General features: G+C 47.2%; 1 protein-coding gene across 18 annotated transcripts in view; it reads left to right on the forward strand.

Annotated features, from left to right (window-relative positions):
* The window catches only part of ENOX1 (ecto-NOX disulfide-thiol exchanger 1), a 514187-nt gene that overhangs the window by 481488 nt on the left and 6837 nt on the right, over nt 1-25862 (forward strand). For 16 of the 18 annotated variants that reach the window (XM_074988353.1, XM_074988361.1, XM_074988362.1 and 13 more), the window contains one exon: nt 24603-24705. The exons of 1 other annotated variant lie outside the window; for it this stretch is intronic. In XM_074988353.1, coding sequence (XP_074844454.1) covers nt 24603-24705 — 103 coding nt within the window. Of the gene's footprint in view, nt 1-17052; nt 17296-24602; nt 24706-25862 lie in introns of those variants that run through there. One more of the 18 variants, XM_074988370.1, reaches the window with a different exon arrangement.

Genomic DNA, 25862 nt, shown 5'->3' on the forward strand with positions numbered 1-25862 from the left:
TATCACCTGCAAGTGTAATCCTTTGTTTGAAAAATGTGATAATTATTGCCATTATTTGTATAATGTCAAAAGTGTGATAGGCGTTGTACGAACATCTGATTTTTTTCACATATCAAATTATCTTCAGCCACCTTCAGGCTGCATGAAAAGTAATGTTTCCATAAGTCACCAAGAATCTGCACTCTGATTAATACTTTCAGAATATAAGGAAATGATACACATCATTTTTAAAGGTAAATATTAAATGACTTTAATATTAGTCATCACATATTCATTTTGTATAGTCACATAAAATATTTGTGCTCGCATACCATGGTAATGGGAGCTATATAAAAACATAGCTTACCTTTGACAGCTGTTTTGAGTTTAAAGGCTGCTTGCCCAGACTTGCCAGGTGAAAGTTGTAATAGCAAATGTTTTTATACAAAAACATAAAAAAGTGTCTTTCTGACAAGTGGACTGGAAAAGTAGTGGTCAAAAGCACTATAATACAATTAATTTCCACTCCAGAAACATTTCTATCATTCAGCATAAATCAAACAGACTAATCTTAAATGCAAAGACATACATTTTATAGCATCTCATTTGTGAAATCTTCTTTGGGTGTGTTAATTTTTCTCCTTTGTTGCTTACGTACTATAAATGCCAATTAATTTTTCAAACAAAGGTGTCAACTGTGTACTTGTTAATACCAACACATTTCTAAAGTATGCTTGCAGAGTCTTATTTAGTAGTAATACAGTCTTCCCCCACTTTACAAGGGTAATTCGTTCCTGAAAACCCCTCTTAGGGTGAATTCTTGTAAGTCGAAAATGTAATTACCATTAATATCAATGGGAAAAAATTGTATGCGCTCCTGAGCCCCAAAATGTACACCCATTTATACTAAAACAACACCAAATCCCATTAAATCCAGTGCAAGGGGGCAGGCAGGGCAGAGCAGGGCACGGGGAGGCAGCCCGGCCTGAGTGCAGCTTAGGTTAAGTGGGGAGGGGGTGCTGCCAGGGGCTGGCCACGTGGGGAGCTAGGCAGGCACAGGGGGCCCCCAGCTTGCAAGGGGTGACACCTCTCTCGTGCGGGGCAGCCAAGGCGGCAGCAGCAGGTGAGCCAGGTGCTAAATGGGAGGGAGCGCCACAGACAGCAAGCGGCGCCCGAGGCACAGCTGCGCAGGGCGGGCAGTGGCAATCCCCTAGCTGCCCGGCGCATGAGCGGCAGCAGTGGGGCTGGGATGGGCACACCCAGCATCCACGTCTCGCAGAGCGGCGTGACCTACTGCCAGGACTCCGACGAGTCTACCTTCCCGCACCAGACTGCTGCCCTCTCGCAGGGTGCCGCCGCCCCCCTGCACAGCCTCTGCATCAAGACCAATGCAGCTGACTCCATCCCCTCCGTGGTTGCCTACCAGAGCTGCCAGCCTCCAAATCGGTCCTCATAAATGTGAAGAAATGCCTCGTAAGCTGAAGTAGGGGTATTAAATGAAACTCCTTGTAAAGTCGAATTCTCATAACTTGAATGGATGTATCTTGGGGTATGACTGTAGTTTAAAAAATAACTGTGTGCGATAGCAAAACTCAGTGCTCAATTCAGATAAAAGGCACCAAATTCAGGTTTATCCCAAAGGTCATGCTTGATCTGAATGTACGAGGACACTCATTTATTTTATACATTTTCAAATGATAAAATTTTTAAACAACTTACTAGCAAAATCTTTTATGGAACTGACCAGGAGCTTAACATCCTATAATGAGCTGTTTCACCCCCCAGTAGCAGGTTTGAGAAGAGATTCTGTGAAACAAAGTATTTTGGAGGTGGGTGGCATCACCAGCCTCTTGTGGGTGTAGTTGCATTCAGGTCAAGTAAAATTGTAGATAGTGTGGTCTTGCCTCATTTCTTCAGATATACAATATATTCTGTCAGTGAGGTGACAGCCACCACTGGCCCTGGGGCAAAGTGGGAGGGGGGGGCCAGTGCCACGCCCCAGAAGGTGTGAGGCCAAAGGCAGAAGTAGTGGGGCCTAGCGCATTCAGCCCCCAGTGCTGCCTGGATTGCAGCACTGCCCCCACCACCACCACCACCAGTCCCTTAGAGCCTTATGAAACGGTACAGCAGCACTAAGCCTGGAACTCCCGTAGCTGCCAAAGTAGCAGTGGCAGCCCTGAGCCTCTTTGAAACACCAGGCCTAGAATCTAGCTTCCAAATGCATTGGGTTTGCTGTGCATTGAATTAGTGGAGCCTGCTGCTTGTGTGGCTCCAAGTGCTGTGTGCCGTTTTTTTTGCATGCTCCCAATAGCTATCCTGCAGTGCTTAGCAAATCAGCATTATTGATGTTTGCATTCAGCTCTCCTTGCTGTGGTGTCAAGTTCCCAAGACACCCCTGCTCCCTTCAAAAACTGGTGCAGATCAAGAATTTGTCCATTTTCTCCTACGTGTATGAACATTCTTGCAATGCAACTTTGACAGTACAATAAACCCTGGATTTATTGGACTAAAGAGGGGAAGGGGTGTCCATTAATGCCGAAAGCCTCTTAAATCTGAATCTGCAAGACTGGAGGCACCTTGCAAGGAGCACTAGGGAGCGCTCCATCCGAGACCTGGGGGGAATGCAGCAGGCTCAGGAGAGAGAGCTCAACAGCAGGATCTTAGCGCTCTTTACAGAGCAGAGCCTCTGGGCTCACCAGCCACAAGCCGCTCATCACCCACCCAACACTGGGCACTCCCACAGACACTGTTTCCCTGGAGCAGGCGTGCCTCTGCCCAGGGCTCTGGCTGGCAGGATGCTTGCCAGCTGTCTGGTCCGGGCACCCACCCTGCTGGGAGGAGGCTGAGCACTCTCTCTCGCCATCACCTGGAAGGCAGCCCACAAGCAATGATGGCCCCAGCAGCCCCAGCCCTGGCGGTGGCTCCTCCAGCCCCAGCAGCTCCTGCAGCAGTAGGTCCTGCAGCTCTGGTGACTCATCAGCATTTATTTGAAGGTGGAGGGCTAGGAACAATATACGTCATTTCCAAAGTCTGTTAAATTGGAGTCCGTTAAATCGAGGGTTTGCTGTACTCCAGAAACCCTACAGCACACCTCATGCAGCTGCTGGGAGTCATGCTGGGACTCTGGATCTCCTCACCATCTGGGAAGACATGTCGTGAGGAAGCCCTTGTGACCAGCCACCAGAGTAAAGACCTGTTTGTGGAAGTTTCCCAGTTCCTGTCAAAGGGGAGGTCTTGCCAGGGATGCTGACCAGTGTTGGAGAAAGAGCAGGCGACCCAGGAATAAGTACATGGAGAAGAGGGACAAAAGCAGACTGTCCATCAGGGAATGTCTATAACCTGTCCATTTTATGATGTACTGGATTCTACATTATCTCATAGCATAACCCCACCAACCACATAGCGTCTGCTGGCCACACTCTCCCTGACACTGAAAATGACCAGCAAGGACCCTCTACCCGAGACACTGAGCAGGAGGGTTCTGTAGAGGAGCTTTTCTCTGAGAGCCAAGAACCTTTGGGGACTTGGTTCCCCAAAGTGTGACTGCCAGCAAATTAAAGACATTTGGGTTAGATGAATGGACTATAAGGTGGATAGAAAGCTGACTAAATCATCAGGCTTAATGCATAGTGATTAACAGTTCAATGTCTGGTTGGCATCTGACATGAAGTGGAGTGCCCCAGCGGTTGGTCCTGAGGCTGGCTTTGTTCAATATCTTCATTAGTAGGCATTGTTCAGTCTGCATAGACTATGGATCGTGCCCTTTAAAGTTTCAATTGAGGACTTCATTTACAGCGTCTATTGTGACTATGAAGACGCACACGAGAGTGACAGTCCTTGTTGCATCTCTTGCAGATGTAGTGGGTGTCTGGCAAGTCCTTATTGTGCTTTCTGTGCACTCGCTTCTCCTCTGCTAGCTGTCTGATCTTCATCTCGCCCTTCTGAAGGCCCTTGTGTAACCCCTGCCTCCATCTGCTGCGGTCGTCTGCTAGTTCTTCCCAGTTGTCCAGCTCGATGTCTACCTCTCTGAGGTCTCTCTTGCAGACATCTTTGTAGCGCAACTGGGGGCGTCCAGGAGGTCTTTTGCCAGAGGCTAGCTCACCATACAGGATGTCTTTTGGAATCCTTCCATCATTCATCCTGTGGACGTGGCCAAGCCAGCGGAGTTGACGCTGCCTGAGGAGGGTGTGCATGGTTGGGATTCCAGCTTGCTCAAGGACGGCGGCGTTGGTCACTCCGTCCTTCCATGATATTCCAAGGATGCGCCTGAGGCAGCGCAAGTGGAAGACATTCAGCCTCTTTTCCTGGTAGGCATACAGGGTCCAAGTCTCGCTGCCGTAAAGGAAGGTGCTGAGGATGCAGGCTCTGTAGACTTGCATTTTGGTGTGAGTGTACAGCTTGTTTTTATTCCACACTCTCTTGCTGAGTCTGGATAGAACTGTGGCCGCTTTTCCGATCCTCCTATTCAGCTCAGTGTCCAACGACAGGGTGTCAGTGATGGTGGACCCGAGGTAAACGAACTCGTGGACGACCTCTAACGTATAGTTGTCAATGCTGATTGATGGGGATTCAGCAACATCCTGACCGAGTACGTTTGTCTTCTTTAGGCTGATGGTAAGCCCAAAGTCCTTGAACGCTTTGGAGAACTGATCCAGCAGTTTTTGAAGCTGGTCTTCTGTGTGAGACACTACAGCAGCATCATCTGCGAACAGCATGTCTCTGATGAGGACTTCTCACACCTTAGACTTCGCTTTCAGCCTTGCAAGGTTAAAGAGTTTCCCATCAGATCTTGTGTGCAGCAAGATGCCCTCTCTTGAAGATCCAAAGGCATGCTTCAGGAGGAGTGCGAAGAAGATCCCGAACAATGTTGGAGCAAGCACGCATCCTTGTTTGACACTGCTCCTGATTCTGAAAGCATCCGATAATGTGCTGTCATATTGGATGGTTCCTCTCATGTCTTCGTGGAACAACTGGATCATCTTGAGTAACCGTGGAGGACAGCCTATCTTGTGGAGCAGTTTGAACAGACCATCCCTGCTGACCAAGTCAAAGGCCTTGGTCAGGTCGATGAAGGCTATGTAGAGTGGCTTCCTCTGCTCCCTGCACTTCTCCTGCAGCTGCCTTAGAGAGAAGACCATGTCAACGGTAGACCTCTCTGCGCGGAATCCGCACTGCAATTCGGGGTACACCCTCTCAGCAATCTTCTGGAGTCTGCCAAGGATGACGTGAGCGAACAGTTTACCAGTGATGCTTAGGAGGGAGATTCCACGGTAGTTGTTGCAGTCGCTTCTGTCTCCTTTGTTCTTATACAATGTTACAATGTTAGCGTCGCGCATATCCTGTGGAACCTCACCCTCTTTCCAGCACAGGCACAGTAGCTCATGTAGGGGTTCCTGGAGTGTGTCCGTGGCACATTTGATTACCTCTGGTGGTATACCATCCTGACCAGGGGCCTTTCCTGCTGCAATGCTGTCGATGGCTCTCTTCAGTTCATCCACAGTCAATTCTTGATCCAGTTCATCCATTACTGGTAGGAGCTCGATGGCATGGAGGGCTGCGTCAACCACAACGTTCTCGCGTGCGTACAGCTCGGAGTAGTGCTCAACCCAGCGCTCCATCTGTTTGGCTTTGTCAGCAATGACTTCACCAGATTTGGATTTCAGAGGTGCCATCTTGTTCTGGGTGGGTCCTAATGCCTTCCTCATACCCTCGTACATTCCTCTGAGATTACCAAAGTCGTCACAGGTCTGGATACTGCTGCATAGCTGGAGCCAGTGGTTGTTGGCACAGCGCCTGGCTGTCTGCTGTACTGTTCTTCTGGCCTCTCTAAGTGCTTGCTGGGTACTTTGGCTCAGTGAGCGTTTGTACTCCAGGAGTGCAGTGCGCTTCTTTTCAATGACTGGAATCATCTCATCGGAGTTAGCTTCGAACCAGTCGTTCATGTTTCTAGCTCTTCTTCCAAACACCGACAAGGCCATGTTGTAAACTGTATCCCTCAGATGTTGCCATTTAGATGTCGCATTGGCGCCCCCAGGGCCGCTGCGCAGATTTTCCTGGAGGGTCTCTCTGAAATTTTCAGCTTTCTCCGAGTTTGCCGTCTTTCTGGCGTCAATGCGGGGCCTCCCAGCAGGTTTAGAGCGGTACAGCTTCTTGGGTCTCAGCTTGAGCTTGGAGCAAACTAGCGAGTGATCTGTATCACAGTCAGCACTATGATAGCTGCGTGTCAGAAGGACATTTTTGAGGTTATTACGCCTATTGATGACCACATCTAGTTGATGCCACTGCTTCGAGCGTGGGTGTCTCCATGACACACTGTGCTGTGGCTTCGTTCGGAAGAATGTGTTTGTGATGCACAGATTGTGGTACGTGTACAGTTCAAGGAGACGCTGTCCATTGTCATTCATTTTTCCCACACCGAAGTGTCCTAAGCAGGAAGGCCATGAGGCCCAATCAGCTCCAACTCTTGCATTGAAGTCACCCAAGATGTACAGCTGTTCACGAGCAGGTATTTGCGCTACAGCAGCACTAAGCACATCATAGAACTTGTCTTTTACTTCTGGTGTGGCGTACAGGGTTGGAGCATAAGCGCTGATCAGGTGGACAGGACCGGCGCAAGTTTGAAGCGTGATCCGAAGAAGTCTTTCTGATCTGCCCATGACTAAATCCACCATTTGTAGAAGGGTGTTTCTGACAGCAAAGCCAACACCATGCTCTCTGGGTTCTTCTTGGGCTTTACCCTTCCAGAAAAAGGTGTAGTCCTTTTCCTTTAGAGATCCCGAATCTGCGAGTCGCGTCTCTTGCAGTGCAGCGATATCAACTCTGAGCCTCTTCAGTTCCTCGTTGATGACAGCGGTCTTTCGGGTGTCACTGATGGCCTGAAGATCTTCAGTCAAGCTGGTCAGCATGGTCCGCAAATTCCAGCAAGCAAGCTTCATTAATGATCTGCATAATGGGATGGATTGCACCCTTATCAAGTATGTGGATGACACTAAGGTGTAGGGAGAGGTAGATACGCTGGAAGGCAAGAATGGGGTCCAGAGTGACCTTGACAAATTGGAATATTGGGTCAAAAGAAACTTTATTAGGTTCAACAAGGACAAGAGTCCTGCACTTAGGATGGAAGAATCCCCTGCACAGCTACAGGCTGGAGACACCAAGATAAGGGTCAGTTCTGCAGAGAAGGACCTGGGGATTACAGTGGGTGAGAACCTGCAAGTGAGTCAGCAGTGTGCCCTTGTAGCCAAGAAAGCTAATGGCATATTGGGCTGTATTAATAGGAGCTTTGCCAGCAGATGGACAGAAGTGATTATTTACCTCTGTTCGGCACTGGTAAGGATACATTTTGAGTATTGCATCCAGTTTTGGTCTCACCACTACAAAAACAATGTGGACAAATTGGAGCGAGCACTCCAGAGGACAAGAAATATGATTAGGGGACCGGGGCACATGACTTGCGAGGAGCAGCTGAAGACTTATTTCGTCTGCAGAAGAGAAGAATGAGGGAGCATTTTATAGCAATCTTCAACTACCTGAAGGAGGACTCCAACGAGGATGGAGCCAGGCTATTCTCAATGGTGGCAGATGACAGGACAAGGAGCAATGTTCTCAAGAGTGGTGGGGTTCTAGGTTGGATATTAGGAAAAGCCATTTCGCTAGGAGGGCGGTGAAGCACTGGAGTGGGTTACCAAGGGAGATGGTGGAATCTCCATCCCTTGAGGTTTCTAAGTCCCAGCTTGACAAAGCCCTGGCTGGGATGGTTTAGTTGGGATTGGTCCTACTTTGAGCAGGGGATTGAACTAGCTGACCTTGTCAGGTCTCTTCTTGTGATTCTATGATCCTGATGGCCAGCCAGATGGAAAGGCAGCAGCCATCATGCCTTGCTACAACATAACCCCATTCCGTGCATCATCCAATGGCAGGTCCTATTCAGTAAGGCAAGCCAGGCCTGAAGAGGCAGAACCACTGGAGGGAACTTCATTAGGCCAGTATCACTGCCTCCTTTTGTTTAGAGTATTCTAGAAACCACAGCTCACCTGCAACTCCCATGCAAGTGCAGTTTGAGCTGAGGGAGTCAGACTCTGCTGGGTCCAGCAGCCCTAGCAACGGCCAGGCAATCTGCAGCCTTGCCTCTCTGGGGAAAAATGAGTTTTTGCACAAATTGTGCATTGTGCTAAAGCTGTGACTAGCAACAGTGGCCCAGCTGCCTTCTTTCCATTCAGCGATGAAGCCCATCTGCCTACTTTCTTATCCCCATCCCTCAGCTGTCCTGGCCAGCAAATGCTTCCCCCCGAAACTCTATTCATCATCCAAAAATGGCAGCTGTCCCCATGACACAAGCTCTGAGTCACCTCTCCTGCAGTCACACATATGAATAGTGAAAAAAATTCATGTATGAAAAATGCAACCATCCATTGAGCTGGTGATTAAAGAAAAAGAGGTTTGGTCAGTGTTAACAGTTTACAAGAAGTCTAAATGGGCATTGTGTGCCCACTAATGTTACCTGGGTTCAAAACAATCCTGTTTCCTGCTGAGGTTTAACTGCCTGTAACAGTGTCTGAAGGGTAACTGTGTTAGTCTCTAGCTTCACAAAAAACAAGCAGTCCTATAGCACCTTAAAGACTAACCATTTGTCAGATTGACTTCTTCTGATTCTGGAATAGAAATAAGCAATCAGGGACATATGAAGCAGGGAGAAGGGAAGAAGAAGGAGGGGGAGAAAGAGAAAAATTGAAAAGAAAAAAGTGGGAGAGGTAGAGGGGAGTCACCTTTCATTAAGAGGACCTCTGGGAAGTCTAAATTAAGCGGGATGGCTGCTATTCCTGCAAATATCAAGAATAGGGAAATTGTCCTTTGTAAAGTGTAAGATAATTGAGATTATGTTTGAACCCAAAGTTAAATATGTCAGACTGTAACATACATTCTAGCTGACAGTCATTGCAGGAAATGCAATGAGAGGTGTTTTTCTATCTGTTTTTCTCTGCACTTTCTCCATATGTATAGGGGAGGTAAAGCAGAATTTAAGCCTGAGCAGTTGCTTGAATTTTGATTTGTACATTATAAAAAATAGCCCCATGTTGACACCCTGGGTGTAACCTGCAAGCACCTTCCTCTCCTGTACCACTTCTAGGGGGAACTGCCCTAGTAATAATTTCAGAGTATCTCACTGGTCTGCCCTTTGTCTTTTTGAATAAGGTCCCTACTGTCTCCTGGTCGCCTGCCTTAGTGTAATTTCTTCAGTGGGCGGAATGATTTAAAGAGGATGTAGAGGGAATAATTGTCTGACTTTAGCTCCTCCCCATAACCTCTTCTATACCTTCTGACAGCAGAAGGGCCCCTTAAATGTGCAAATAAAACTGCAAACAAAAACAAAATGAATTGCCTAGGGTGTTGTAGAGTCTTCATCATTGGAGATATTTAGGAACAGGTTGGACAAATATCTTACAGGGGTGAGAGAGATGATGCTTGGTCTTGCTGTGAGGGCAGGGGATTGGACTTGATGACCTCTCAAGGTCCATTCTAGTGCTAGTATTCTGTGATTTTATGAGAGCCTAATTCCAACCACTCCACCCGCCGTTCAGACATGGCAGCAGATAACATATAGAGCAGATAGTGCATCCAGCACCTCCTCGGCCTTCTTCCCATTCAGCACTGGGGCCATCCACTCACCTTCTCTGAGGTTCCTCCAAGACTGGGAAGATCCTAAGGAAGGTAAAATCAAGTGTCCACTCTGAAAAAAGTGCTATTATGGTCTGGATGGAATGTGAACAATAAATGACTTTCCCCAACCCCCACCTCCATATACTTCCATGGCCCCTACAACAACCAAGCCATCAAGAATAAGGTTTCCATCTGCTCCTGGGAGGCTTCTCAGTGTGAGGGAGTGGAAAAGAAAGACTTGGAAAAACTGGTTTGTAAAGCTTGTGGCAGAGTCTGAGGGGAAGACTGCAGTGGCGGAGACATGCGGGTGCTGTATGATGACCCTGACAGAAAAGGCACATCATGACAGTGGCCAAGGACAGCATTGCAGAGGCCATGGATAGTATCACCATGGCAAATGACCAATGGAAAAAGACAGGGAGATGTTAGGCAACTTATGGATGCTATTTTGAGCCAAAATGCTCTCCTCCAAACATACTACTGCCAGGGCAGTGGTCCCTGTGGTCCTATAAGCTAAGTCTCACCTGTATCCTTCCGCTCGTGGACCACGGTATCTATGGGCACCTGTAGCAGTACCTCCCCTTTGTACCTGTTCAGTGCTTGTCACAGCGATGATTCTCATCTCTGACCCACCAAAGAGACTGGCTTCCGGAAGCCCAGCACTTTTGACCCCTGCAGTGCATCTGAAAATTTTGAGCTGTGGCTCTCAATCTCACAGTCACCACATACCAGAACAGACCAAGGGAATACCAATATGTGCCTGTAACTTTAAGCTACATCGCCCCATTGCTGATTTTTTTATTATTTACATTATTGCACATTGTTTGTTTTGCACTGTTGCTTTGTTTAAAGGTTTGCTTTTTGTTGATCACTGAGTAGATTGTTCTGGTGAATATGTTTTCAGATAAAAAGCTACTGTTATTATCCATTGGTTCAATTAAAACTTATTTTTGACCTCGTTACTGTTGCTTCATCATAAAAACCTTTCAAAATCCATTTTGGTCCATTTCTGACTCATCACTGCATGTAACCACAAAATCCTTTAAATGAAACTAAAATAATTCGTGCAGCTTTACCAAAGCATAGAGGCAATGTAAGCAGTAAGACTGCTCACAGTCTTTCTCACCCACCGTGGGTTAGCAGCTGGATGCACAGCTATGTGTTCAATTATGTGACTCAAAATAAGAACAATAGGCATTCCTGATAATATTCTCTCAGGTTCTCTATGGGACCTCTTCCTTGCTGCTCAAAACACCAAGCAATCACCTCAGCCTGTCACCCATCATTTGCCCTTTGGCCTCCCAAATATAAAGGAGAGCACAGCACAAAGCTATAATGGTCTGGTCAGTGTTTTCTGTTGCTTCCAAATGATTCAGTGACAGAATGCTGAGCACTAACAGCTGACCCAGCATTCTGATCACTTTAAATCTGGTTAGCTCCCCCTAGAGAAGACTTGACTGAGGAATTAAGTATTTATTTCAAAACTCAGTTCCAATTAAATTAATGGAGAAAGGAACAATTGCTTCCAAGACCCTATGGACGTTAGTGGTGTGGAGGCAAGTCTTATTATTTTGGGAAAACTCAGTTTATCTTCTGCTTCCCAGGTGAATGAAGCCATTCGCTAACCACTTGGACAGGAAGAATGTTTTAAGTATTGCCTAGGTCCTTGCAGAGTGGCAATAGACTATGTATCTGGTCATTTGAAATGGAGGATTTGCTACCTATGGACTCTGGAACAGGGCAAGCTACTATCTCTGTTCTGCAATTCCACACAAACAGTGTTCTACACGTCTTGTTCCTTAACACCTCTATGGGATTTATTAATATGACCACCACTGTCACAATCCCATACAGCAATCCTACTGGCAATGTTCTTCAGACTTGTTGCAGCAGGACAAGGATGCTAAGCTATTGAAAGTAGAGGACCTCGCATTGTAGACCATCTCAGAACAACCTTTGTTACTGCCTGTACAGCTACTTCAGTGGGCAATTATTGTAGATAAATACCCCTTTCTGTTTATAAATTCTGCATCCTGGCAGTGAAATAAATGATAGGCGCAACATTAGTTCCATCAGCTACACTAACACAGTTGGGAACCCCATGTATCAAAGCCACCAATAATTTCCTGAGCATTATAATATGGTTAGCTAGTACCTTAATGGCATTGCTGACCTGCATGAGACTGCTCCTAATGGTTCATCTCCCTAACCCACGCTGGTTGGAGCCATTACTAAAAATGGTTAGTTTATGAACTTTAGAAAAGCAAGAAATGGTAGGCCAGCTCTGTAAATTGTTTTTCTTACTGTCAAGTCGGAGAAGTATCTCCCATTTTTTGTGACAGTGACTGGTTGTTTTACATATTTTAGGGGACATCATAACCAAACGCAATAAGCACAATTAATATGTTAATATGTAGCTCTTCTATCATTAAAGACAGGAAAAGAAAACAGTGAACAAGACACAAATGACTAAACAAATAATCAAATGGTTACTCTTAATAGAAACTCTTTTGGTATGTCTCTCTGTGGAGCACGTTTAACAGAAATGACACCTTTGAGGGCAGACGGCATCTGTGGGGTTCTTTTTTCTTTGTTCAAAGACCAAAGTATATTGTTGTCCAAAATTTTGTGAATTCAGTTTTAGTATCTTATTAGGTGCTTAAAACTGTTTGTGGATAGACAAAATAATTTGTTTCAGGGCAAATGAACACTGTCGAGTTATCAGTAGTAACCTAAACTATTGGAGCTGGATAAAGTAAGCAATCATAACTATGAAAAGCAAACAAGATTTTTACATTAATTACTCTGAAAAAGCTATTTAAGGAGCTGTCCTGAGCCAGGACAATTACAAATATTAAGAATTTCACATCCCGTTTCATTCTATTGTTTTGTTGTTTCCCCATATCTAGTCCCTATCTCTCTCTTCTCATTGTCTAACCACTTGGTGATTAAACAGAAGAAACTGAGAGTAACTTCAGTTGCAACAGCATTGTAAATGTACAGCATTGGAACCATAGCCCAGTAAAATTATTATAAGAGTTGTAAATCTAATCCATTGGCAGGCTTAGTTAACTCAGTCCATGTTGAGGTCTTGTGGAGGTTTTCCTTGGGCTGATTTCTTCTTGAGTTTTCTCTGTTTTGTCTTGTCTGGCAGATTCCTTGTATGGCTGGTTATGGTGAGTGATGGAGTGCTTCTGTCTAGGCAGAGTAGCGGAGGGGCAGTGTATATTGGGGACTCACTGAAGAAACGTTTATACTCTTCACCTTCCTATTCTCCTGAAATTGTAGGAAAACACAACTCTCTCAGACTTGTTTAGATTCAGGTTGGCTGTTGTCACTTGCATTAGCATCATGCCTTTGGGGTTGGCTTAGTTGACACTTTCAGCTCCAGAATATGTAGTAGGGTTGTCAACCCTTCCACTTTCACTGAGGCTAAAGTTACACAGGGATTCCCAGCCTATGGGTCATCATTAGATTTTCTCAGGGTCACCAGCTGGTGGGGGGACTCTGAGTTGCATGTGGCTCTTTAAGGAACCAATTGCAGCTCCCACCACTGCCGCCGCTCACTCCTCCAGCTCCCAGTCCCTGCCCTGCCACTCTGAAATGGGACTCAATTTAATTGGTTTAATGGCTGGCAGGAGAGATCTGGCTGTTAAACAAATTAAATTGAGTCCCATTTCAGCACAGCAGGGCAGGGAAGTACTGGGGGTTGGGGGGGAGCAAATCAAGATTGTAATTTTTTTTCCCCAGCGGATAACCTTCCTCCCTGCCCCCACCCTCCACCCAATCACATTTTTGAATTGCCTTGAGTCACAAAGTCTTACTGAATTGCCAGAATGGGTACCTGCCTTGGAAAGCTGGGGAACTGCTTCACTACAGCAATCTGCCTACAGAAGCTTCTGTCAGAAGAGATGTCGCAACAAAGCTTCTGTCGACAGATCATGTCTACACATGAAAGTGGATCAACCTTTTGATCTGTTCTCTTGACAAAAGCCCCAGTCCACCACCAGAGCATCTACACGACATTTTTGTTGACAGTTTCTGTTGACAAAATGGATTTGCATGTGCACACTCCATGAGTTTTCTCTACAAAACCCCAGTTTTGTCTACAAAACTTGCTAGTGTGACCATAGCCTGAGAGTCTACTGGAAACACACCCTATCTTCCTGAGCCAAACTAGGAAGTTTTAGGCACTAACAGTCTGTGTGTCAGCAGAACAAAAGCAGGCTCCCAGAAATGACCTGCATGGTCCCTGACAAAGGGATTCTCTGTGCACTGCCTTTGCTCAGATTGTAGGCCAATGGGAGCTGCAGGGACAGTGTCTGTGGGCAGTGGTGCATGGAGACCCCCTGCCTAGGAGAAGCAGCTGCCAGAGGGTCATAACTTTGGGAGCCTCACTACCTGAGGGAAGTGCTGAACCCCTGGCCACCTCCTGCATGCCATTATCCTGCCCCAGTATAGATCCCACACACCCTCCCAGCACCCACACCTGGCACTCGCTCCCAGAGTCTGCACTCTGCATCACCTCCTGCACCCCAACTCCCTCCCCACAGTTGGTGAAAGTGAATGAGGGTCAGGGGAGAATGTACAATGGAGGTAGGTGGGATGGAGAGAGCTGGAACAGGGCCTCAGAGAAGGGGCAGGACAGGGGCAGGGAAAAGTTCTTTGGGTTAGCAGAATTAGATAATAGGCAATTTTAATAAATCATCTGTTTCGTGAATATGCAACATTTCATTAATTGCCTTTTTTTTCTTTTCCTGGCAAGAAAGATGCAGATAATTTTTAAAGTTAGTTTTAGTTCTTATTTTTTAATCAGTCCATTTTTGAAACTTTATTTTAGAGCATTTGAGAGGAAATTAAATTACGTTTTCAAACAATCAGAACATTCTTGTCCTTTATACAGAAGTGTTTAGCTCTCAAAAGAAATTTTAAAATTAAATACCTTTTACGAAGTCTTTAATTTAAATATTTAATAGGTATTGACTCTCCAGAACAATTTTTGGATTTTCTTGTCATCCTGACTTGGTGAGAGTTTGCTTATGCACTGCCAGTAACTAATTAATTCCCCATTAATATAACTATTTTGCACTCAAATGGCTTTTAGCATCAGATGACATTGATATAGATATTTATACATCTAACATCTTGTTATTCATACAACAGTGCTATCCTTCAGTTATTGTATGAAGATTTTAATTTAGATATAAAATATTTGCAAATGCATATTTTGAAGAAAAAAAATGTCATCCTAAACATTTCAGAAATAATGAAGGTTTTTATCTTTCAGTGGAAACATAAGTTGGAAGTAATCAGTATCTTCTGCAAAACGTTTCCCACCATAATGGTCCCACCAAGTCCAAAGAAAAAAGAAGTCAGGGTGTTCAAAAATAAATCCATTTCAAGAGGGATGTTTCTGGAATTCTTTGTGTTGGTGAAAATGGAAGTTTTTCTTTGAAAAGAGAAGGAGGGGCTGCTTCAAGCTTACTTTACAATTATCTTAATGAGAGTAATAACACCCCCTGCCTTCCTTTTACTTGACTGAAAACAGGAAGGGTCTGTTTTTGTAATGTTTGCTTGTCCTTGGAAGATAAAAGTAGAAACCTTCTGGGATTTCTTTGATTAGCTTTAACACTTTGTAACATAAATAGCTGAATTCATGTATTGTTATATTGGCAAGCATCCTGGCTAGAATAATCTTATCTCTATATCTCAATATGCAGTAAAGGTGCAAATAAGTTTGAAATGAAGTTATAACAATTGTATTAATTTTTTTTCCTCAGTATTAAGGTCTCTCCCCCACATAAGAAGACACTGTAGAAAACAGGTGATATTTATACAGTCAAGTTCTATTCCAATGAACTGTCCACGATTGCATGGGTTTACATGAGCGCAATTTGGGCCATATTTGGGCCACAATTTGGCTCTGTGCTTTTTTTCTCCTTCAGAAATATAAATTGCCTTTTCTTTATATGCCTAACCATGTCTCCATCCTGCTCTGGATGGCCTGCATTCCTCTTGCATTTGTTTCAGAAACACAGCTCCTTCGCTCCTCATCTTTCTTCAGAGAACGCCTCAGGCAGATAAGAAGACCTGGCATACTGCTTATCCAGGTCCAGCACTCTGCAGTTGCATCCTTCTCTAATTCCCCTTCTCCAGTGACTGTTGGCATAATTACAGAAAACAGCTGTTAATCAGGCTTTGCGAAGGCTCAGTATAAATGTCAAAGTATGCTGTGACCTCACACAAAGTCTGGTATCTTTTACTAGGTGCTTCACAAAGTGAAATATCTCAGAGAGGAAGCCGTGCTAGTCTATACACTATCAAAACAAAAAACAGTCAAGTAGCACTTTAAAGACTAGCCAAATAGTTTATTAGGTGAGCTTTCGCGGGACAGACACTATGGTCTGCAGAAGGGGGTCTGTCCCACGAAAGCTCACCTAATAAACTATTTGGCTAGTCTTTAAAGTGCTACTTGACTGCTTTTTGTTTTGAAATATCTCAGTACCCCATCAAATCCACTCCATGCCCCAGGGAGTAGGCATTTTCAAGAGACACCACAAGCAATAGCTTTCCCCAGGTTTTCAGAGAGTTACCAAACCTCGGGTTTACTCAGATAAGTGACAGACTTTTTAAACTCCTAGAGTATTTGAATGTTGCCAACGGATCACACAAAACGCATCCATAGCCCATTCAGTATATGAAAGTCATGGACGTTAAGGTCCAAATTTTACCTGTCAAGTATAGTCCTGAGTATGGGGTAAAGTGGATGGAACCTGTGGTATACTGTTCCAGCCTTAGCAAGCTCTTCTGACTAGTGTGTTCAAGGAAGGGCACCTGTGGGAAGGAGCAGGGACATATATGTGACATGGCCCTACCTCCTCACCACTTCTTTGGGATAGGGAGCAAGCGCGGGGATGTTCATGCACTCACGCAAATGCATAAGCCTAAGGGAAGAAGGCGTGGATGGCACAAGAATCCTTATGTCCCACCCACCGCTTTGCACAAATACAGGAAGTGGCGGTAATCTGGTCCTATACACGATTGTCTGGCAATTTAACCACATGGGAAATGTGCTGTCTTGGGGGAAAAACCTATAGGAGAATTGGAAAACTCCATGAGCTTTTTCAAAATCATATTGCAGAGAAAAAGGAAAGTTTTTGTCATGTCCAGAGGGTGGGCCGGGGGCATAGACTTAACTTGCTGAAATCTGAGGAGTATCTTGGGATACCCACAAGGAATGTGAATGGAGACCCAACCCCGCCCTGCTACTCCCAACAGCCCCTGTGTTCCCTCTGATAGCGTGGTTCCCTTGGGCTTTTATTAGTTTGCTGCTTGTAGGTGGACCCAAAGCCCCTGTGCATGTGCAGGGGCACCCCGTGTAAAATAATTATTACATGTCATCTTTGCTTTATCTAGCAAAGATACCTACAGGCCTGCCCCCGGAGTGACTCACCGCTCATCTGACCCAAAACTGTTGTGCCCCAAAAGCGAGACATCTACAGACTTGTGGACGTGTGACCCATCGGCCCAGACCTTTCTTGCTAGCAACATTTGGACCACAGAGGAGGAACTGAAGCTCTTTCAGCACGCAGTGGAAGAAACATAAAGTGATACTCTGGCCCCACTTACACCAAAAGGCCCTTTTTTGTAATTGTGCTAGCCTCATAGAGAATGACTCCATCCACGTTGAGCAGTACTCAGTCTGTCCTTAGCTGTAGTGCTTGTGTCATGCCTCCATGTTTTACAGTACCTCATGACATTTGTGACTAATGAACACTCCTAGGGCCATGTCCCTAATGGCTTCCAAGTGCTATTTCACCTGGATTATGACAGCCACATATTGCGTTTAGTCCTACCAAGGTCATTTCGCTACTAATGAATACTGATTTCTCCAGGCTCAGCCACGCTCTTCTTCTTTATTGCAGTAACAGACAGATGGTTGCAAACTATTTCTTTTCTAATGAAACCTGACAAAGGGGACTGCTTAAAGGCCCAGCAAATAACCTCTGCCAAGTAGAAATGGCCTCTGAACTAAGGATGGAAAAAAGCTGCACTAGAAAATGAAGATATCATTGTGCAGACTTTCTCCGACTGTTGCTCCACAGATGGAAATCCCTCTTATGTCACAGGCTGATGCATCTGTCACTTGGTCATCAGTGATTCTTCCAGTTAGTTCTAGCTTAGTCGAGCACCTTTAGGGTAAATGTCCAGCCAGTCTGACATTTAGTTTTCCTGTTGGTGGGCACAATTTATACCCACACCATTTTTTCTCCTATGTACAGGTGAATTGTATGGATGCAAATTTTAGTGGCTTCAGGTCCAGTTACAGTAGTCCCTCAAGTTATGTCAGGGTTGCAGTCCCACACACCCTTTCATAACTCAAATTTTGTGTAAAGTCGGATGGTGTCTTTTTTCCCCAGTGGAACATGTGTTCTGCAGCTGGAGAAGCAGCAGGAGCACCTGGAGCTCCTTTTAGCTATGTCTACACTGGGACGCTACATCGAAATAGCTTATTTCGATGTAGCAAAATCGGATGAGTAGTGTCTACACATCCTCCAGGGCTGGTGCCGTTGACGTTTAACGTCAACATAGGAGAGCAGTGCATCGAAATAGGCACTGCAGGGGAGTGTCTACACACAAAAGCGGCCCAAATCAAAATAAGGGTGCCAGGAAAAGCTGTGGATAGGGTCACAGGGAGGACTAGCACTTCCGGGGCAACAGCAAGCCTCTCCCTTCAAGGGCCCCTCCCAGACACACTCAGCCTGCACAGCACGTGGTCTGCAGAGACACAAGCACGCACACCCCGTGTAAGCAGCATGGACCACCAGGAGCAGCAGCCAGAGGCCCACACACCCGCCCCCGAAGCAGTGGCTGCCCTGCTCAGTGCCATGATGGAGGAAGATGAGCTGTCCTCAGGGGATGAAGAAGCAGCCCCATACCTTGCTGCCCTCCCAGCCTCCCGCCGCCAGACATGCTGCCGGCTATGGAGGTACCCCACTGGCACGGACTGGTAGGAGCGGCTGGTGCTTGGCGTGTGGGACAACAACTGCTGGATCCGGAATTTCCGGATGAGCAGGCAGATGTTCCTCGAGCTCTGCCAGTGGCTCACCCCTGCCTTACGGCACCAGGACACCCCCATGCAACGTGCCCTCACTGTTGAGAAATGGGTCGACATTGCTGTCTGGAAGCTGGCCACTCCAGACAGCTACCAATCCGTAGGGCAGCAGTTTGGCGTGGGCAAGGCCACTGTCAGGGCTGTCCTCATGGAGGTAAGAGGACCCAGGGGGAGGGGGGTGCCTGGGGGGGGAGGGGGAGCTCGGGGGGAGAGGGAGCTCAGGGAACAGGGGGAGCCTTGTGGGGAAGGGGAGCTCTGGGGGAAAGGGGAGCCCGGGGAGAGGGCCAGACACACCCTGCACACCCCTCAGGGGTGCTCTCTCATGTCCTTCCCCTGCAGGTGGTCCGCACAATCAATGCCCTGCTCCTCCACAGACACATGCGGCTTGGGGACCCAGATGCCGCCATCGCGGGGTTTGCCAGCCTGGGCTTCCCTAATTGCTTTAGGGCTCTAGATGGGACCCATCCGTGCCCCGGAGCACAGCTAAGGACGCTTCCTGAATAGGAAGGGATATCATTCTGTGGTCCTCCAGGCCTTGGTGAACAGCCGGGGCCGCTTCCTGGACATTTACGTTGGCTAGCCTGGCAGCACCCATGACGCCCGGGTGTTCAGAAATTCGGGCCTGTGCCGCCAGCTGGAGGCGGGGACCTACATCCCCCAGCGTACCCCCTCCGGCCCTGGCTCATGCGCCCCTACACGGGCCATGTCAGTGCCACCCACTAGCGGTTCAACACCCGCTTGAACCATGCGCGCCACATGGTCAAGTGGACTTTCAGCTGTCTCAAAGGGCGCTGGAGGTGTCTCTTCACCCACCTGGATGCAGGGCTCGCCAACATACCCCAGGTTGTGGGCGTGTGCTGCACACTCCACAGCCTGGTGGAGAGCAAGGGAGAGGCATTCTTCCAGGGCTGGGCTGTGGAGTCTGGCAGGGCCAACGCCCAGCCATCCGCTGCCTCCAGTCGCCAGGTCTACCCTGAGGGTATCTGGGTCCGGAAGGCCCTGAGGGCCCATTTTGAGCAGGCTGCGGGGTGAATCCTGGCAGGACCAGCTGCTCGTGAGCCACCCACTGCCCCCACACATCCCCCACAACACTACCTGCCCCCACGCCCACACCACTGAGCACCAGAGAGCGCATACCACCCACATGCTTCTTTTGTAAATAAGCCAAAACCGTTTTTTTTAAACAAAACAATGAACTCATTACATTAAGAAGGGGGGAACTATGTACATGGGGGGGCAGCTACTAAAGGGGGGGTGGGACAAATAAACTATTTACAATTATGGGGGGGAGTATGTACAAAGAAGGGGGGCCTGGGGGGCTACGTCCTTGGCCCTTCACCCCGATTGTCCAGCGCCTGGCGTGGGGGGGGCGCGACCCACTTCTGGGCCGGAGGCCCCGTCAAGGTTGGGTGGGGGCCGGGAGAACTGGCAGATATGGCTGGGCTCGTTCCTGAGGCCCACGGTCCCCCTTGGTGGCAGGCTCCAGGACAGCTGCTGGTGGAGGGTGGCTCGGAGGGACGGCGGGCGGAGCAGCGGGGGGGGGCCAACTGCTCTGCGATCTGCTCGATGGTCCACATGAAGGCCCCCCAAGCCTCCTGGCGCCAGGCCAGTGCTCACTCCTGCAGGTGGAGCCGCCGCTCCTCCGCATGCAGGCAGCGCTCAGAGACCTCCACCTGATGCCGGAGGGTGGCGAGGAGCTGGGGGTCAGCAGATGCCCAGGGATGGCTCTGGCACTGTTGGGCTCATCTTGGGGCCGGTCCCTGTTCCGCTGCTGGGCTGGCCTGCTGCGATGGCCCCGGTGGGCTGTCTGGCACAACGGACACAGCGCCTGTGCTCTCGGGGCCCTCAGATGGTGCAGCTATGGAACAGAGGGGGGAAGAGCTGAGACAGGCATTAGTCTGGGCCCTGACCCGTGGCCCATGTCCCCCTACCCCTCTGCTGCTCTAGTTTCCGCTCCCCCCATCCCCAGGGGTGGGATATGGCGCTGTCCTGCTGGGGGGCAGGGGCTGATGGACTCTTCTGAGGGACATGCCACTACTGTCCTTGGGCCATGGTCATCTGGGTATGTGGAGGGCCCTGGTCATGTCCCTTGTCCCCGCTCCTTAACCCTGGGGTTGTGCACCGGAGTACATACTGGATGGTCCACTCCCACGGTCGGGGGACACCCATCAGGCGGATGCCCTGCTGGAGCTGCGGGAGGGGAGGTCTATGAACAGCCCCCCGTCACTGTAGGCCGCCTCCTCCTCCTGTGCTGTCCCAGGGGTGGGCTCCTGTGGGGGCGCCTGGGGTGCAGGGCTGGCCTCCAGACCAGACTCCATCTCCGGGGCCTGATGGGGCTCGTCGGCCGAGGTGTCAAGGGTGGCCAGGGGGAGGTGGTGTACCGGGGGCCCAGGATTTCCCTGAGCTCCCTGAAAAAGGGGCAAGAGGCGGGGGGCAGCCCCAGATCAGCTGGCTGTGTCCTGGGCCCAGGCGTAACCCTGCTGCCGCTCCTTCACCTTACTCCTGACATGGTCAGGAGTGCAGGCAGGGTGACCCTGGGCAGCCAGGCCCTCGGCCAGCTGAGCGAATGCATCTGTGTTCTGCTGCTTGCTCCCCATTACCTGTAGCACCTCCTCCTCGCCCCAGAGCCCCAGCAGGTCCTGGATCTCAGCCTCCGACCAGGAGGGGCTCCGCTGCCTCTTCCCCCGCTGGCTGACTGGCTGGAAGCCCTGGGTTCCCTTGGGGGGGGTGCCCTGTGGGTGCTTGGGGGGCTGGCTGGCTGCCATGGGTGCTGGGTGGTGGGTTGGGGCTTGTGGAGGACGTGCAGGCTGGGCACGTGTATGTGCTGCTGCCTGCACGCTCTCAGCTTCCTGCACAGGAAATAAGGAGGTGGGGAGCTTTAAGGGGCTGCTGCACGTGGAGACCATAGAGCTCAGGGGCTAGAGAGAGCGTCTCCCAACCCTTCAGCTGATGGCCGCCATGGAGGACCCCACTATTCCGATGTTGCGGGATGTGGATCATCTACACGTACCCTACTTCAACGCTGAACGTCGAAGTAGGGAGCTATTCCCATCTCCTGATGAGGATAGTGACTTCGACGTCTCACCACCTTATGTCAATTTCAACTTCGAAATAGCGCTCCGCACATATAGACGTGGCGGGCGCTATTTCGAAGTTGGCCCGGCTATTTCGAAATAGCCGGCTAGTGTAGACACGTCTTTTGAAAGGTTAAGTACTGGGGTTGGGGGGACAGTTGAGGAGGGTTAAGCCTGGCCATAGGTTGGGGGCATGGAGTGGGGGCAAGAGGGTTAACCCTGGCGTGTTTAGGGCTGCAGGAGGGATTGGGGGAGTGGAGTTGTGCCAGGGCTGGATGGCCCTGCAGGGGGTTGAGCCAGATGCTATGCGGGGGTGGGGTAGTAGGGATCTGGAGCTGTGTGGGTCGGGGGGCGGTGGGAGGTGAGCCAAGACAGAGCTGCACGCAGAGGCCAGTTAAGATGGTGCCACAGGGGGTTTGAACCAGAGCAGAGCGGGGTTTGAAGTGGGGCTACGCAGAGGCATTTGAACTGGGGCAGGGGGTGTTAGAACTGGGGCTGTGGAGGGGATGGAGGTTTGAACTGGGGCTGCGCAGGGCCTGGGGAGAGTGGGATTTTGAGTTGTGCTTAACTTGTGTTAATGCGAGTTAAGCGCAACTTGAAATTGCACATTTCAAGGGATTATTGTACCAGATTTGCATCTGAAGCACCTTGGTAGTTAAACATATTGTTAGTAGGGTTTTCACTCATATCATAGTAGCAAATTCAAATTTTGGAAATGTTGCAGGTGAATTTTCTTGCAAATACTTTCCTTTTACTTCCACTTCTGTTTCCTACCAGTGTTACTACTGCCTTCTCTGACAGTTCTTAGTTGTCCATTTTTTTGCTACGGCATGCGTATCTAAACCAGGCTTTGCAATCAAACTCATACAAATGGCTTTGTTGGTCATTTTACCATCTTTCTGGGGCAACAAGACTCATACAGCAGAATTTTATTGCCTGTAGACCATCACTCTTATGTGCTCAAGCGACTGCAACCTGCCTTTTAAGCATCCTCTGTGCAACTATCAAGATTACCCATAATTCCAAATTTTCTACTCCCACCATCCATCCAAGCAAGAACAACTTTCTGTGATTTCCTCTAGCTTCAGTTAACACTGGTTCATAAATCATACCAAGAGTTTTCCACACCCCCCATCTGCCCATTAGCTAAGACAACATTTACTCTTGAACTCCATAGAATTTCTTGCCCTATATCACCGTGAGAAGCTTTTTAACTTTCCAGAAAAGATAATCTGGTATTTGAGGAGACTGTTTATCAAGTACCTGTCTTGGTGGTTTCTGTCTTCCCTCTCCAGAACTACCCATTTTAGAGGGCATTGTTAGCCTTGGAGTCAAAAGTATCGTACCATGTACAGTCTTTCCTGCCTTACATTGCTCTACCCTTATGCTGTATTCTTCTTCACCATACTCTTAGCCCAGTTATTCTGCTCTGCAAGCCTTCCCTCCCATCGCTGGGTCCATACATTTATAGGTTTTCTTTAGTATTCTTCCTCCTGTCCTTTTTGCTTCCCAAGATTGGAATCAGATTGATACTTACATCATGTATCTGAAGTGGTGTCATTTGTGCTAGCTATTCAAGGAATGATCATCATGGTGTTATCATTTGTTATTTGTCTGACAAAAATTATAGGTTTGTTAATGTCAAGATGTCTTTATTGTCAAAGAAGTAGAGTTGGTCAACAGTCCTGCTATATGTTTTTCCACCAAAAAATGCCAATTAGTTGAAAACTGAAATTTTTCCCCAAATTTGTCAACTCAAAAATTTTTGAAAAATCAAAATTATTAAAAAGTCCCATTTTGAAACTGTCCAAGCACCCTGTTCTGACATTTTCCAAATGAAAAATTCAGATTTTTTTAGTTGCAAGACACTATTTCAAAATTGAATCTAGTTATTGTAAAAAAATAAAATAAAAATACTGAAATTGAAATCAAACATTTGAAAATTATGGAAACAGAATTTTTAATTAACCCAAATTAAAAAATTGGTTTTGTGGGTCACGCACATTTCAGAAATTGTGAATCTTCATCTTGATTTGGGATAGGACAACTTTTCAAACATTTAAAAAATTTTGTAGCCTGGAAAAAATTTGCTGATTAGCTCTATTGAGAATCAGCCGGACCAAATGCAGCTAATTAGGCGACTGTTCATCAAATTTTACTGTAATTGCTGCTTCTTGAAACCAACCGTTTCCTCCTGCTTTGGGAGGATAGAAATGTCAAGGCTAAGCTATCTTCCCACACACACACACGCACTTTCTAATTCTCTTTTGTCACACTGGTAGTTTCAAAAAGTCAATTACCAGAGTACGAAATTTGTCACAATGATTTTTATTTTAAAAATATGGAATATTCACAGCCTGTCAAATCCCTCCTTCACTGCCAAAAAGCCATGTAAATATAACATCCACCCATATGATCTAGCCATTGTCTTTGTTCTGAAATTTTATGAGGGGGTTGTAAGATCCCCATGCTGCTTGCTGCAACAGTGAAATTTTCTAAACCTCTCTAGTTTACAGTGTGTAGTTTCAGTCATGTCTAATAAACAGGCAGCTGTGACAAAGTTGGCACCTACTCTATACAGGAAATTTCTCTCCTTGCAGCAGTTGGGGAAACAATGCTTCAGAAAGCTTTAATATTCTGCAAACTACTCAATTATTTATAACTCAGTCATAAATTAAAGTAATGATCTTTTATAGAGAGAGTTGAAAAGCAACAGGCAGGTTTTATTGAAATGAATGAATCCACGTAAACATCTGTTTTGTTTTTAAACTTTATAGGAAATCAATGTGTTGACAGTAGCACTGGTCAATCAAGAGAGAGAAAAAAATTCTGAGAAACGGAGCCAAGGTCTAAAATCAGAGAAAGAGGCTCTCTTAATAGGTAAGGCCACTCAGTATTAAATTCATCACTACATAACAACCTAGAAAAATTATTCTAGAATAAGCAACATTGAAACTAATGTTTATTGTCAATGTACATCTGCACTTAACTTCACTGCATTAGAAGTAAAGTCTGTGCAGCTTATCATTCATGTGTATTCATACTGGTTGCAGTAAGAGCAGCTGAAAGGAAGAAATACAAACATTTTGAATGGAAGAGAGATGGAACCAGACAAGTCCTGCAAGTCTCATTCTCATGAATAAGACCAATGCTTTTTTCTAGGGGAAAAAAAAGGATGCTGGAACTCAAGCCTGATGATTCCTCCTAGGGGTTAGAGTGTTCAGTTTTAATGCCCTGGTCCCTGTGCTACTGCAGGACCAGCAGGGTCTCCTGCCCCTGTTCTTGCACTGCTGCAGGGTGGCAGGGTCTCCTGTGCCAGTCCCCACGCTGCTGCAGGATGGTGGGGGCTCCTGCCTTGTCCCCGCCCTGCTTCAAAACCAGCAGTGAAATTTTTTCTGGTGTTCTAATGGAAAAAAGGTGCCAGAATGCTCAGCTAGAATCACCGTATCTGGGCTCAGCTTACTTGGTTGTCCCTACTGAAGAAGGCTGACAGAAGAAACTCTCCTGTTGACCTCCTTTGTGCCTCACGTCTCACCAGAAGTACAGGGATCAAGTGCAACCCTGAGAGGTTGATTTTGTGCATCCCCAGTTGATTGAGGGTTGAAGAGAACGGAATAGAGTGAACAGTTATCTACCAGTTGCGCTAACACAATGGGTGAAAGAGAAAAGAACGGAAACAATATTGAACAGAATGAGGATACCCTTAAAAATTTTTTTTTGAGGTTAGGTGTTAGTTTACTGACAAGAGTAAGTATAGGAAATGTCACAAAGACAGGTTATATTGCAGCATAACTAATGAAAAACTTTAAAGACAAATTATATGTAATGGACATTGGTCCATCCCAGAAAATGAGCAGCAATTGGCATGATATAGTGAGAATGGATTGCCATGTATAAGGATTTTCATCAGACATTATGAAATACATAACTTTGGTCCCAGTATTTGTCTTGCTGTGAATTGTAGCTGCCAATGAATGCCTTTGAGTTTTCCCATGGGTAAACTGAGGGAGAGGTGACTTGGTATATTGGAAATTTTC

The sequence above is a fragment of the Carettochelys insculpta genome, chromosome 1 (assembly GCF_033958435.1).
Source record: "Carettochelys insculpta isolate YL-2023 chromosome 1, ASM3395843v1, whole genome shotgun sequence".
Classification (NCBI taxonomy): Eukaryota; Metazoa; Chordata; order Testudines; family Carettochelyidae; genus Carettochelys; species Carettochelys insculpta.